This window comes from Drosophila nasuta, chromosome 2L, assembly GCF_023558535.2.
Source record: "Drosophila nasuta strain 15112-1781.00 chromosome 2L, ASM2355853v1, whole genome shotgun sequence".
Lineage (NCBI taxonomy): Eukaryota > Metazoa > Arthropoda > Insecta > Diptera > Drosophilidae > Drosophila > Drosophila nasuta.
The window spans coordinates 26,207,953-26,220,831 of NC_083455.1; the positions used below are offsets into that span (position 1 = coordinate 26,207,953).

The 12,879-nt window shown below is 38.0% G+C and overlaps 2 protein-coding genes and 1 long non-coding RNA gene across 6 annotated transcripts in view; 1 reads left to right on the forward strand and 2 right to left on the reverse strand.

Annotated features, from left to right (window-relative positions):
• LOC132783566 (uncharacterized) overlaps positions 1 to 8,096 on the reverse strand; it is a 48,074-nt gene extending 39,978 nt beyond the window's left edge. The window contains exons 1-2 of one of the 3 annotated variants that reach the window (XM_060788810.1): positions 7,877 to 8,096; positions 4,247 to 4,708 (exon numbers count right to left, since the gene is read on the reverse strand). The gene's annotated coding sequence lies outside the window, so the exon portion shown is untranslated. Of the gene's footprint in view, positions 1 to 4,246; positions 4,709 to 7,855 lie in introns of all 3 variants that reach the window. The other 2 variants (XM_060788811.1, XM_060788812.1) reach the window with 2 other exon arrangements.
• LOC132783574 (uncharacterized) overlaps positions 1 to 12,879 on the forward strand; it is a 45,649-nt gene that overhangs the window by 28,829 nt on the left and 3,941 nt on the right. For both annotated transcript variants that reach the window (XR_009632167.1, XR_009632168.1), the window contains exons 3-7: positions 2,150 to 2,239; positions 2,573 to 2,662; positions 2,996 to 3,085; positions 3,419 to 3,508; positions 3,657 to 3,743. This is a non-coding gene — a long non-coding RNA (uncharacterized LOC132783574). The remainder of the gene's footprint in view (positions 1 to 2,149; positions 2,240 to 2,572; positions 2,663 to 2,995; positions 3,086 to 3,418; positions 3,509 to 3,656; positions 3,744 to 12,879) is intronic.
• Positions 11,048 to 11,725, reverse strand: LOC132798836 (uncharacterized). The gene is made up of 3 exons (XM_060810823.1): positions 11,498 to 11,725; positions 11,184 to 11,441; positions 11,048 to 11,124 (listed from the first exon to the last, which is right to left on the reverse strand). The coding sequence occupies exons 1-3, from the start codon at positions 11,656 to 11,658 to the stop codon at positions 11,100 to 11,102; spliced, it is 444 nt and encodes a 147-aa protein (XP_060666806.1). The 5' UTR covers positions 11,659 to 11,725; the 3' UTR covers positions 11,048 to 11,099.

Sequence of the window (12,879 nt, forward strand, 5' to 3'; positions counted from 1 at the left end):
CGAATTGTCTGTCCACAGCACCACCACACTCTCCCCTTCCCCCTCTTGTGGCTCCCTCAGGGACTGTGCGACTTCGTGGCAACTTCAAAGCGCGCTCAATGAAATTGACACCCGCAGCGCAGCGCAGCGCTGCCAACGCTCCAAATTGAAACTATGAGCGAGAAAATAAATGTGTAACGAAATGGAAGCTGCACACGCCCCCCCGCCTCCCACTGAATCCCCACCCCTCTCCAGTCTCCCCCTTTTTACTGGCAGCGCTGCTCCCAATGTGGCAATAAAACCATTTTAATGAGATTCAAGCTTTAAATTTCGCGCTTTATTTACGTGAGTGGCGACAGGAGGCGGCAAACGCGCCAAAGCTGTGGCATTGTGGGCGTGGCTAAAAGGCAAACTTGCGCGCCACATCGTCATAGTCCACATCAAAACCGAAATAAAAAAAAAAACGAGTTAACTTCATTATGTAACTCGAGGGAAATTTTAATTAAAAGCGTGCGAAAGATTTAATTGATTATACCCAGTAAACCAAATGCGATTGAAGGGGTAGTTAGGGGGGTGAGGAAAGGGGTGGAAAGTGAGATCAATAGTGGAAGGTTTCACAAGTTGAAATAGTTTAACAAACTGTCAATGCTTTAAGCTTAAATAAAGCCACAATTCAAGAGAGTATCTCTTAGTTAATCAGCTCTCGAGAGTCGCTTAATTTTATTGTGCATACGCCGCGTTGTGCAGGCAGCGTTGACCAGCGGAGCCCATTGACGGGTTGCTTAGCTCCAGCGACTTGGCAAATATTTTAACAAGTTTGTTAAAACATTTTATGAAAATTGCGGCCACATTTTCAGGAGTAAACGATGGGCGAAGGGAGAAGTTAAGGGCCTCTAAAATAAAAGTTTACACAGTTAATAATAAAACCATTTACTATGCAAATATTTTGTCAGTCCACTGGGCAGTTTGAGGCCAGCAAACAGAGCGATAGAGTTAGAGAGAGGAGAGGAAAACAGAAAGAGAGAGAAGCAGAGGCAGTTGAACCCATCTCAAGTCATTTTTCACGCTTAACATATGAGAATTTGAATTTGAGAATGCAAAATGGCAGCTGGACGCAGGACAAGACTTCAGACGGGACTTTCGACCGCAAGTGAAACCCCAAACCAGTTCCTAACCTCAGTCTCCTCTTCCCTCCCCCCATCTCTCCCCTCCCCTTTTCCCAAACGGAGTCGAGTTGAGTGCATGCAAATGTGTTTGCAATGGGTTAAATATGCTCCGCAGACCCCCAGCTACAATATATGCATATGCATTGTGTTTGTATGTGTGTGACTGTTTGTCTCTCTCTCTCGTTGCTCCCTCCCCCCTCTCTCGGCTGGCTTTTTTGTTTGCGCTGACTTTGAGTGAATGAAGTGCAGAAGGGGAGGCAGCCATGAAAAATTAAAAAGGGATTTTGGTGCGGCAGCTGCTGAAAAGCGTTTGAATAGTAACTTGAACAACTTTTTTTCGGGCCAGTTACAACGCAGCGAGGAAAGAGAGAGAAGAGCGGGACACATGTAGAGAGCGACAGACTTTTTTAAGGGGGGAAGGGGGGCATGCAGCCTGTCAGCGTTTTTCGAAAGTGCCTCCCAACATCAGACACTCGCACAGTCAAGTTGAAAGATGATATAAGCCAGCAGATTGGACATGTGCTTCCAATTCGAGAGCTCTCTCTTGGCTTTGGCTTTGGCTGCCCGACCCCTCTCCACTCGATCCACTCGTAAAAGTGGTCGGAGAGTTGCTTTTGTGACGGGAGCAAAGTTCTCTTAATTATGTGGCAATGCATTGCGAGCAGCGAGGGGAGAAAGAAGCATTTAATTGAGCTGACAGCTTAAAAAGGAAACGATAATCATAATAAAGAGCCAAGCCAGAAGGGCAACCTTCGTCGAGCAGCAGGTCAGCAAGTCAAACGGTGAGTTCATCAACATGTGTGATGAAGAGCAGCACTTCAATTACCTTGAGAGGTAGCAATTTATTATTATTCAAAAGTGGAAATGAAAGTTACAGTTTATGAACATAAATAGGTTAATTTAACAGACAGCCAATAATAAATATTAATTGATAAGAAATGTAGATTTAAACTGACTTATTCATAAAATACTTTTCTTTAATTACTTTTTCATTCTTTTTACAGATATTCACTTGCATTTGATTTGAAAACAACCCCGAAAAACTGGAAAACAAACTGACAACAAAAAGTGTAGCATACTTTTTTGGGCTTCATGTAAGTAGAAATCTGTTTTACGCAATGTTCAACTAGTTTAATGAAAAGTGGATAGAAAACAAAAGAACTGCCTTCAGTTTATCAATTGTTTTCATTTAAAAGGCATTATAAAGAAAGACTTCTGCAGTAAACGAAAAATGTGTATAGAGCTGCAGTTGGAATTTAACAAAAATGCAGTTGGCTTCTGATTCTTCAAAACTGGAAATTAAGGTTACAGTTTTTGAGTATAAATAGGTTACTTTAATAGACACCCAATAATAAATATTTAAGCTGATTTAAGCTGACTTATTCATAAAATACTTTTCTTTAATTTATTTTTCATTCTTCTTACAGATATTCACTTGCATTTGATTTGAAAACAACCCCGAAAAACTCGAAAACAAATTGGTAACAAAAAGTGTAGCATACTTTTTTGGGCAGCATGTGAGTAGAAATCTGTTTTACGCAATGTTCAACTAGTTTAATGAAAAGTGGATAGAAAACAAAAGAACTGCCTTCAGTTTATCAATTGTTTTCATTTAAAAGGCATTATAAAGAAAGACTTCTGCAGTAAACGAAAAATGTGTATAGAGCTGCAGTTGGAATTTAACAAAAATGCAGTTGGCTTCTGATTCTTCAAAACTGGAAATTAAGGTTACAGTTTTTGAGTATAAATAGGTTACTTTAATAGACACCCAATAATAAATATTTAAGCTGATTTAAGCTGACTTATTCATAAAATACTTTTCTTTAATTTATTTTTCATTCTTCTTACAGATATTCACTTGCATTTGATTTGAAAACAACCCCGAAAAACTCGAAAACAAATTGGTAACAAAAAGTGTAGCATACTTTTTTGGGCAGCATGTGAGTAGAAATCTGTTTTACGCAATGTTCAACTAGTTTAATGAAAAGTGGATAGAAAACAAAAGAACTGCCTTCAGTTTATCAATTGTTTTCATTTAAAAGGCATTATAAAGAAAGACTTCTGCAGTAAACGAAAAATGTGTATAGAGCTGCAGTTGGAATTTAACAAAAATGCAGTTGGCTTCTGATTCTTCAAAACTGGAAATTAAGGTTACAGTTTTTGAGTATAAATAGGTTACTTTAATAGACACCCAATAATAAATATTTAAGCTGATTTAAGCTGACTTATTCATAAAATACTTTTCTTTAATTTATTTTTCATTCTTCTTACAGATATTCACTTGCATTTGATTTGAAAACAACCCCGAAAAACTCGAAAACAAATTGGTAACAAAAAGTGTAGCATACTTTTTTGGGCAGCATGTGAGTACGAATCTGTTTTACGCAATGTTCAACTAGTTTGATGAAAAGTGGATAGATAATAATAAATATTAATTGATAAGAAATGTAGATTTAAACTGACTTATTCATAAAATACTTTTCTTTAATTACTTTTTCATTCTTTTTACAGATAATCACTTGCATTTGATTTGAAAACAGCCCCGAAAAACTGGAAAACAAACTGACAAAAAGTTTAGCATACTTTTTTGGGCAGCATGTGAGTACGAATCTGTTTTACGCAATGTTCAACTAGTTTAATGAAAAGTGGATAGAAAACAAAAGAACTGCCTTCAGTTGATCAATTGTTTTCATTTGAAAGACATTAGAGAGAAAGAGACTTCTGCAGTAAACGAAAAATGTCTATAGAGCTGCAGTTGGAATTTAACAAAAATGCAGTTAGCTTCGATAATGTTTGTTGTTTCACAACATTTTGCGTTGTGCATTGTTTTAACAACAGTGGAAACTCGGCAGGGAAAACTAATGTTGAACTTTTCCTCTTTTCCTCGTACTTGCAACTTTACTGCTGCAAATCGAATTGGCCCTTGGAGAAGTGAGTTGAAGTCCGAATTTTAAACCCAATAATAAACTGCAGTCGGGGAAAGCTGCAGCGAATGGGCGAAAGTAACGAGAAAGTGAAGAGTGCAAAGTGGAATGTGAAATGTGGAGAAGGTAGAAAGAGTGGAAATAGTGAAAATAGTGAAAATGGAATGAGCCGCTTACCTTGTGCAATAATGAAAATTCGTTGTAAAAAGTAGTTGGCAACTCGTAAAAGTGTTGCCAATCGTTTCAATTGCTTCCTCCCTTTATTATTATGGGTTCTCCTCCTTCTCCTCCTCCTCGACTCGGTTATTTTGGAGGATGTTGATGTGGCTGCTGCTGTTGCACTTGATGGTTGCTCGATTGATCGCTCGTCCACTCAGCTACTTTTATTGCTGTTGTTGTTGTTGTTATTGTTGTTGTGGTTGTTGTTGTTGTTGGTATTTTAGTCAAGCATTTTGTGTGTTTATTGTTTTAGTCACTTGTCAGCGAGTGAGTTGAATGAATTTGCATTTCGCTTTAGCCCTTTGCACAATTGAAAAGCACTCGCGGGGCTTAGCCACGCCCCCTCTCCTCACCTCTCCTCTCGTCGTGGCGTAAATTGTTTATAGGCTTTGTCAAGTTTATTGTTTGTTATTCGTTTAACTGCGAAATGTCAGCACAAATACAATAACAACAATCAGAAGAGCGGCGAGAGAAACAAAAAAATACATTGGAACAAACAATAAAAATTTAATACGCATTTTTTCAGCTCGTTGGACGACCTTTCCTCCTCCTCCTCCTCCCCTCTTCCTTTCCTCCTCCTCTCCTGTGTGTGTGCTCTCTATATGGTTATGGCAACGCATATGTCAAAAGATTTATGACCATGCCAAATGGCAAAAGGAGGGGAGGAGGAGGAGAAGCTGCAGGAGGCGCCGTTCTGACAGCTTCCCAATTGCCTCGTTGTTGCCGCCCAAAATGTGTAATGAATTATGCAATGAAATTTGTTTCATTTTTCCAACACACTCATCCATACACACACACACACACACACACTCTCACACTCGAGGCAAGGCAATTGAAATTTTGAAAGATTGCGCCAGACATTGTTGCTGTTGCTGTTGTTGCTGTTGTTGCAATAAATTCAAGAAAAATGATTGTTTAATTTATGAAAAGTATTTGTTGATGCCAAGCAGATTAAGCCTCGACTCGTCTCGACTCAAAATTCGCACTTGAGCACACGCAAGCACATGAAGGAGAGTGGTAAAGGGAGGAAGGAAAGTGGGAAATGGGTGCAACTCATTTCGGGCTGCCTTTCTGCATTTTTATCTGCGCTCTGCTCCGTTCTCATTTGTGCCTCGAGGTCGACGCACACCTTGCCTCTGCCTCTGCCACATCCTTCGACATCCTGGCCTGCTTCTAGCCAGCTGTGCGGGGGAGGAAGCGGGGGAGGAAGGCAAGGGGCAACACAGTGTTTCCTGTGCGACACGACACGACTATCATGAGGCCAAGCTCAGGCCAGGCGCTTGAAGGATTTCCCTTTGGCAGAGGCCACTCTAGCTCTCTGACTGTGGCTTTGTTGTAGCCCCCCTCTCCCCCATCCCTTCTTCCCCTCTTCAACCCCTCGGGCAGTCTCCCTTTCTACTTATTAGTCTACGTTTTGCAAATATTTGCATACGAGGCACGTCTCAGTCATTTTTCTTCAACTTATTCTTTTATTTTTGTTTCTCTACGTTTCCTTCATTTTATTATTATTACTCTTCTCTGCCTTCGCCCCTCCCCTTTTGCGCCCGTTTTCGGCGCGTCCTTCAAAGTGCAAATGCGAGATTTCTTAGCACCACATTAAAAAAGACGACAGCAAATAGCAAAGCATAAAAAATACACCAAAAAAAATACGCATAAAAACAAAGCAGAAATGCACAAAAAATTATGAAAAATGCTTTAAATTATGAAAAATCGTTAAATGTTTGTCATTTGAAGCTTTGTTTCATTCGCTTTCGCCGTTGACATGTTTTCGCTTTTGTTCTGCACTTGCCAAGAGGTCAGCTCTAAGTGGATGTTGCCACGTTTTGTAATCGCAACAAGGGTTCAAGTGAGGTCGGTCTGAGTGCAACACAGACAAAGAAGAAAGCTTCAAGTATGGAATGGAAATTTAATTAAGAATTGCCTAGAACAGAATTTCTATTTAGGAGAATCCTTAAGTAATATTTTGTATGGCTTAAATTTTTCCAAGCATGGAAATGAAAATTCAACTAAGAATTCCTTACAACAGAAATTCTATTTATGAGAATCTTGAAGTAATATTTTGAATGGTTTAAATTTGATATTTCTCCAAGTCTAACAATGGAAATGTAACTAAGAATTCCCTAGAACAGAATTTCTGTTTAGGGGAATCCTTAAGTAATAGTTGTATGATTTCAATTTGATATTCTTTCAAGCATGGAAATGGAAATTCAATTAAGAATTCCCCTACAACAGAAATTCTGTTTATGAGAATCTTTAGGTAATATTTTGTACGGTTAAAATTTAGTATTCCACCAAGCATGGAAATAAAAAAATTAATTTCGAATTCCTTAGAACAATATTTCAATTTATTTGTATAGTTAAAACTTGATATTCCTCATAGAACTTCTTTTCACATAAAACAAAATTTGTTGGGGCTACAAACTGATTGAAATTCCTTTACTTCGAATAACATCCATCAAACCAATTAGTCTACAACTCAATGTCAAATTCAATCACAAAATATTTCATTCAGATGTTGAATTACTTTTTGCTGTGAACTCTTCTTTAAGTAATATTTTGTATGATTTTAATTTAGTATTCTACCTAGCATGGAAATGGAAATAACGAATTCCTTGGAACAATATTAAAATTTAGGAGTTTCTTTAAGTAATATTTATATAGTTAAAACTTGATATTCCTCATAGAATATCTTCTCACATGAAACATAATTTGTTGGGGCTAAAAACTGATTGAAATTCCTTTACTGCGAATAACATCCATCATACCCATTAGTCAAAAACTGAATCACAAAATATTGAATTGATTTTTGCTGTGAACTCTTTGCTCTTTGCTCTCACATGAGTTGAACATTAATTGGCTGAAACATGCCCGAATCGCACTAATCGATGTTAATTTAATTAAATTAATCTGATTTAAGCAAATTTCCGGCTCATTTCAAACTAATTCAATTCCGTAGGGAGCAGCAAACTCCTCCTCCTCCTACGAAATACCAAAAATACTTTGAATCGATGATCTGCTTTATGGACCCCCAATTTGTATGTTTCTGCCTCCTGCTGGATGACACAGGATGAGCTCGAGTCGAGGAACAAGCGTATTGTGAATTTATTTCTCAGCAAAGGCTGTTTCCCTTATTTGAGGAGGGAGAGGAGGAAGAGAGAGAGTGAGGGGGGCTACCCCATCAATTTGTAATTTGTAAATTAAATTGGCTTTTTTCTGCTGCCAGGCCTGCTCTGCTCTCCTCTGCTCTGCTCTCTGCCTTCTTTTTTGCGGTTGCCCTTTTTTTTTGTGTGTGCTGTGTTGTGTTGTCCTGTTTTGTTGCTGTTACGGTTTCTGCTGCTGCCTTTGTTGTTATTGTTGTTGTTGCTGTTGCTGCTGTTGTATTTTCTTTGCCATTTTTAACGCAAAAAATGCAAATTTATCAAATTGATTTAAGGCCTCAGCTCGGATGTTGATGGCGTTCAATTTAAATGCCAAAAATTAATTACACATGCCACAAACTCCCTCGCACACGCTTCTTTGTTGTTCGAGTTTCAACACACACACACACACTCACACACACACACACACCTTTCTTTCGCTTTGTCACACCTTTCGAATTTGGGTTGTTGTTTTGGTTTTCGTTTTGGTTTTGGTTTCGACGCACTTTTCAACACGAACACTGAACACTAAAATATTTATTTTGTTGGCAGTTGGCAGTTGAGATTGTTGGCAGTTGGTTTGTTGCCTTTGGCTTTGCTTACTGCCAATTCTTGTGTGTGTTTTGGCCAGGCTAAAAGTGCCGCAACGATATCGCCGCAAAACGAACTTGGCCACGTTTCCGAGTTGACTGATTTGAGCTCCACGGCTGCCCAAGACACGAGCCCATGCAACGAGAATGTAAACGAGAACGCAACTTGAAGCGAACACGAAGGCGACTCTTGGTCTCTTATCACTCAACACACACACGATGTTTGCCACTCGTGCCGTGCCGCACACTGTGTTGAGTTTGTCGCAACTTCGTGTCCACAGCGAGAGAGCGCGTGCCACGCACGTGTCCCGAAGTCAGAGAGAGAGAGAGCGATGAGAGAGTGCTCCATGCCGGCTTTTGTTGGTGTGTGGTGAGTTTCTTTTAATACTCACGCATTGGTGAAAGCTTGTTGAATGTTGCCCATGGCCGGTTATCAGACAATTCTGCTACTGCAGTTGCAGTTGCAAGTGTGTCCTCTGCCTAATAGTCTCGTGACTCTGATGAATGCCCAAGCAAGGCTAGCTCTGACAGGAATTTAGGAACACATCTTCTTAAGCTAATGTTCTTCTGTTATTCAGACTTATCACTGTAGTTTGTGTACAAGATTGCAGCATTTTAAGTAGTGAAATTGACACGATGCTTTAATGAGCTTTCGAAGCTTTGCATTTAATTAAGTTTAACATGAAATTAGTTAGCACCTAATTCTGTACGTATTACAAATATGCTTTAACAACAGTATTTCTCGAGCTTATATTTCCCCTCTGTTCAGGTTTTTCATTGCAGTTTGTGTACAAGATTGCACCATTTTAAGTAGTGAAATTGACAGATGCTTTAATGAGCTTTCGAAGCTTTTGCATGGAATTAAGTTTAACATGAATTTAGTTACCAAAATAATACTGTACGTATTACAAGTATGCTTTAACACAGTGATAGCAGTGTTTTTGAGCCTTCTGTTCGTACTTTTCATTGCAGTTTGTGTACAAGATGGCATAATTTTGGGTAGTTATAAAAAGCATTTTGATTCAGTTGAGTTTACGTTGACAACTGCTTTAATGAGCTTTCGAAGCTTTGTATTGAATTTAGTAGCTATATAATACTGTAAGTATTATTAACATGTTTAAACACAGTGCTAACCTTGTGTAAAGTAAATTATTACAGCTTTTAATGTGCTTTCCAAGCTTCATATTTGATTTGAAACTTGAATTAAGTTAACCATTTTAAACAGCTTTATCTTTATAGTAGCGAGCTTGCTCCCAGCGAACTTACGCTGTCATCTGTTTTAATGAGCTTTCGAAGCTTTGTATTGAATTAAGTTTAACATGAATTTAGTTACCAAATAATACTGTACGCGTTATAGTAATCGTATCACGGTTGCTTTCAATACTATGGTAACCATGTTTAAAGTAAATTATCAATGCTTTTAATATGCTTTCAAAACTTTATTTTGATGGTAGGAATCTTGATTTTAGTGAGCTTACGTCGGCAGCTATTTTAATGAGCTTTGGAAGCTATGAATTGAATTATGTTGAATTGAACTAGAATTTAGTCACTAAATAATACTTTAACGTATTGTAGTATTAACTATGTTTGAAGTAAATTATCAAGGCTTTTAATGTGCTTTCAAAGCTTTATATTAGTTCTTATTATATTTTAAGTTTACATTAAATTTAGCCATCTTAGATTATTACATGATTAAACAGATCATCTAAATAGTCTCCTTAACTATAACAAATTTCATATGATTTCTCAATCTAATCTAGTTTCCATGTAATGCAATTACTTATCACCTTTAATTGCCAACACGCTTAACTAACATTAAAGTTGGAGCTCTTCAACTTATCCGAAGCAATTGAGTTTGTACTTTCGGTTGGCTACAATTCACACGGTTTCCGTTTGCTTTGACAGCATTTCTTTGTTTGCGCCCAAACCCGATTGAGTCAACACTTTGGTGGCAATGTGTGATCACAGTTCGTTCTCGATTTCTAACACTAGGTGTCGCTTTCATCTTAGTGAAAGCTGCTGTTCGGTGTCAGTTTTCATTGCGAGATTGAAAACTTAGCAGCAAGTTGGCCCTTTCTAATTGATGGACTGCCGCCTGTCGCTTGCGGCCTGCCTCTTGTCTCTTGTCTCTCGTCTCTCGTCTCGTCTCTTTCCCTGCCACAACATGTCCATGTTCTGTTTGTCAACCACAATGGCGACTTCCGTTGCAGCAGCATCGTTGTGTGTTCTCTGTGCACTTCGTCCTGCGTTCTCTGTCACTTTGCAACATTCATTTTGACTTTCATGCGCTTGTCAACTGGCGGCTAAGAGTGTTTTGTTTTCGACCACTTTATCGTCCTTGCTCGTCCTTCTCCTGCTCGACATCGTCATCACCATCAAAGGGGCGCCAGTTGCTCTTGTTGTTATTGTTGTGGTTGTTTTTTATGGTCTTGTCATCGACGCAAGCGAAGAAATGCGATGCAGTTGTTGGTATCAATGCTGCCTGGTTGGCTTCCTTGGCTGCTAAACAGGCCAAACTAATTACCTCGCATAATAAATCAGAGCTGTCATACTTTGCCATTAGTTTGACACCACCTCACCCCCTATTGGTAGCATTTATGCAAATTGCCAGCGCAATACGAGAAAGTTGAGAATCGAGAGAGAAATATATATCGAGTAGCTGCATTGCTGGGGATAGCCTTTTGCATTATTAATTGCAATTTGTTAGCGTTTTCTTAGAATTTGCCCCAGCTTTAACCTAATAAGAGACACACACTCAACTGGACTGGACTGATTGTCCCCTTGGCTAGCTAGAAATCGAGTTTATGTATGCAAAATTAATTGATTTCCATTGAAAGGAGAGCACAAAAGTGCAACTGACACATTTTGCCAGCAAATGGTTGCTTTTGAAGTTGTAGCGTGACTTGAATGATGATTGCGCCAAATTACACAACAAATTGTCAAGCAATTAGGCGACGAACTTCTTATGTAAAATCACAAGAAACTATCGCAAAACTATTGCCAAACTATCGCTTGAATTATGCTCATCGAACTCAACAATAACAATTTATTATTTTCTCTTTACAATTTGCAATTTGGCTGCTTTTAATAAAGCAGAAATGATTGATTGCTGTGTAAGAAAAGAAACAAATTAATTATTTATGTAATAACAACTATCGCTTCACTTACCGCAATTGCCTGAAGAAATTGACTTTCTTGCGCACCTCGGGAATAATGTGCATGTGATCGTCGAGGAATTTGTAATAGGTGCCTGTATTTGGATCAAAGTCATTCTTAGGCAAACGATTGAACATAAAATCAGGAGTTCCTCCCTTGGGTTCGAGAGGTTTGCAACGCGAAGGATAAGGTTGAGTGAACTCTCGCATATAACCAGATCTCAAAGGTTGCACTAATTCCTCCTCAGGTTCCATTGGACCATAGCGTGGACTGGAATTAAATGAATTTATAGCTTGCTTATTAGTTAAATTAATAGAGAACCTTACTCATCCATGTTGAAGGACTGAAAGTTGACCAGTTTGTGTTCGGTGGTGCAGAGAGTGCGCTGAGGACGCGATCCTGACTCCAGCATGATCTGCGTGGTTGTCTTCATGTCTGAGGCATCCATTTGTGGCACCCACAAGCGGGTCTTTCGCTTGCAAGACATCTTTACTTCAAATGAATTAATATTTAAATAGTTAGAGAGCGTGTGTTTATATGATAATTACTGTCATAGATTGTGATACTAGAATGAATTTAAATTTAAATAATTGACAGTTCGTAAAGTACAAGTTAGAAGACTACTTAGGGGAAGTGAAATATATATTTTGTTGCAAATAATAATAATATAGTTTGCAATCAATTTGGTATGATGTTACAGATATACAGAAAGGTATACAGAAAGAAAAAACGTGAATCAAGATTGTTTGTATGTCAAAACTAAACCAATAAGGTTTATGCTTAAATCAAGATTTGCATATCTAGAATAAAACAATCTTGAATATAGATTATAGTCTTAAAATAATATGTTTCTAATTTAAAAATGCAAATTTCGCATTTCAAGATTTTTATCTTGATTTCAGATTTTTTATCTTATTTTAAGGTTGTTCTTTTTTAGATAAAAACCTTAAATCAAGATTTTTTCAATCAGATTTTTTTCTGTCTGTGTATTGATTGAACTATTAATACATTTATTTATTCACATTTTATTGTATCCCTATAAAATGTGTTTTGTTGGCACGTATAAAATGCTAGATGAACATTTAATTGCTTTGGTTTTTGAATGAAGATTTAGAAAAGACTATATCTAATTTTAAATTTATCAATGTTTTCCTTCTTTCATTAAATGTGAATTTTACATTGAAACGTAATAGACGCCTAAACAACTGAGAGAAATTGAATTTCTATGCAACACAATTCATATTCTCGGTAAATGGCATATATCATATTTTATTTATAGAAAATTTAGAGAGTTAGTTAAATAGTGGGCAACTTGCGGTAGAATTTTGGGGAGGGATTTGACTGGATAATGGTGGCATGCATAATTCGGGAAATAAACCATTTAAATCAGATCATTAAGCAGGAAAGCGTGGTGCATCAATGAAATCTCGAGCGGATTTATGACAAAGCTATGGCAAATGTCCTGAATAAACATTGAAACGAAATGAAAATCGCAGAGTCAGTGGGTCAGTGGGTTGCGAGGGGGAGGGAGAAGAACGATAGGTAGGAGGGAGGGAGACAAAAGCTATTGCAACAATTGCGTATAACAATGGAGCGTTGCGTTTGCACTTCGCTCTCGCTCTTTCGGTTTGTGAGTTGCCTTCTTATTTGCTTGCGTCGACATTAATACGGGCTAATTAAACAAATATTGTGTGTGTGTGCGCATGTG

Bases quoted from the DNA above. Each gene is read 5' to 3' on its own strand.
- LOC132798836 (XM_060810823.1), bottom strand. From the start codon at position 11,658: ATGTCTTGCAAGCGAAAGACCCGCTTGTGGGTGCCACAAATGGATGCC. The intron at 11,442-11,497 runs GTAAGGTTCTCT...ATTTAATTCCAG, and splicing joins CAGTCCTTCAACATGGATGA to TCCACGCTATGGTCCAATGG. The intron at 11,125-11,183 runs GTAAGTGAAGCG...TTTCTTACACAG, and splicing joins AATTTCTTCAGGCAATTGCG to CAATCAATCATTTCTGCTTT.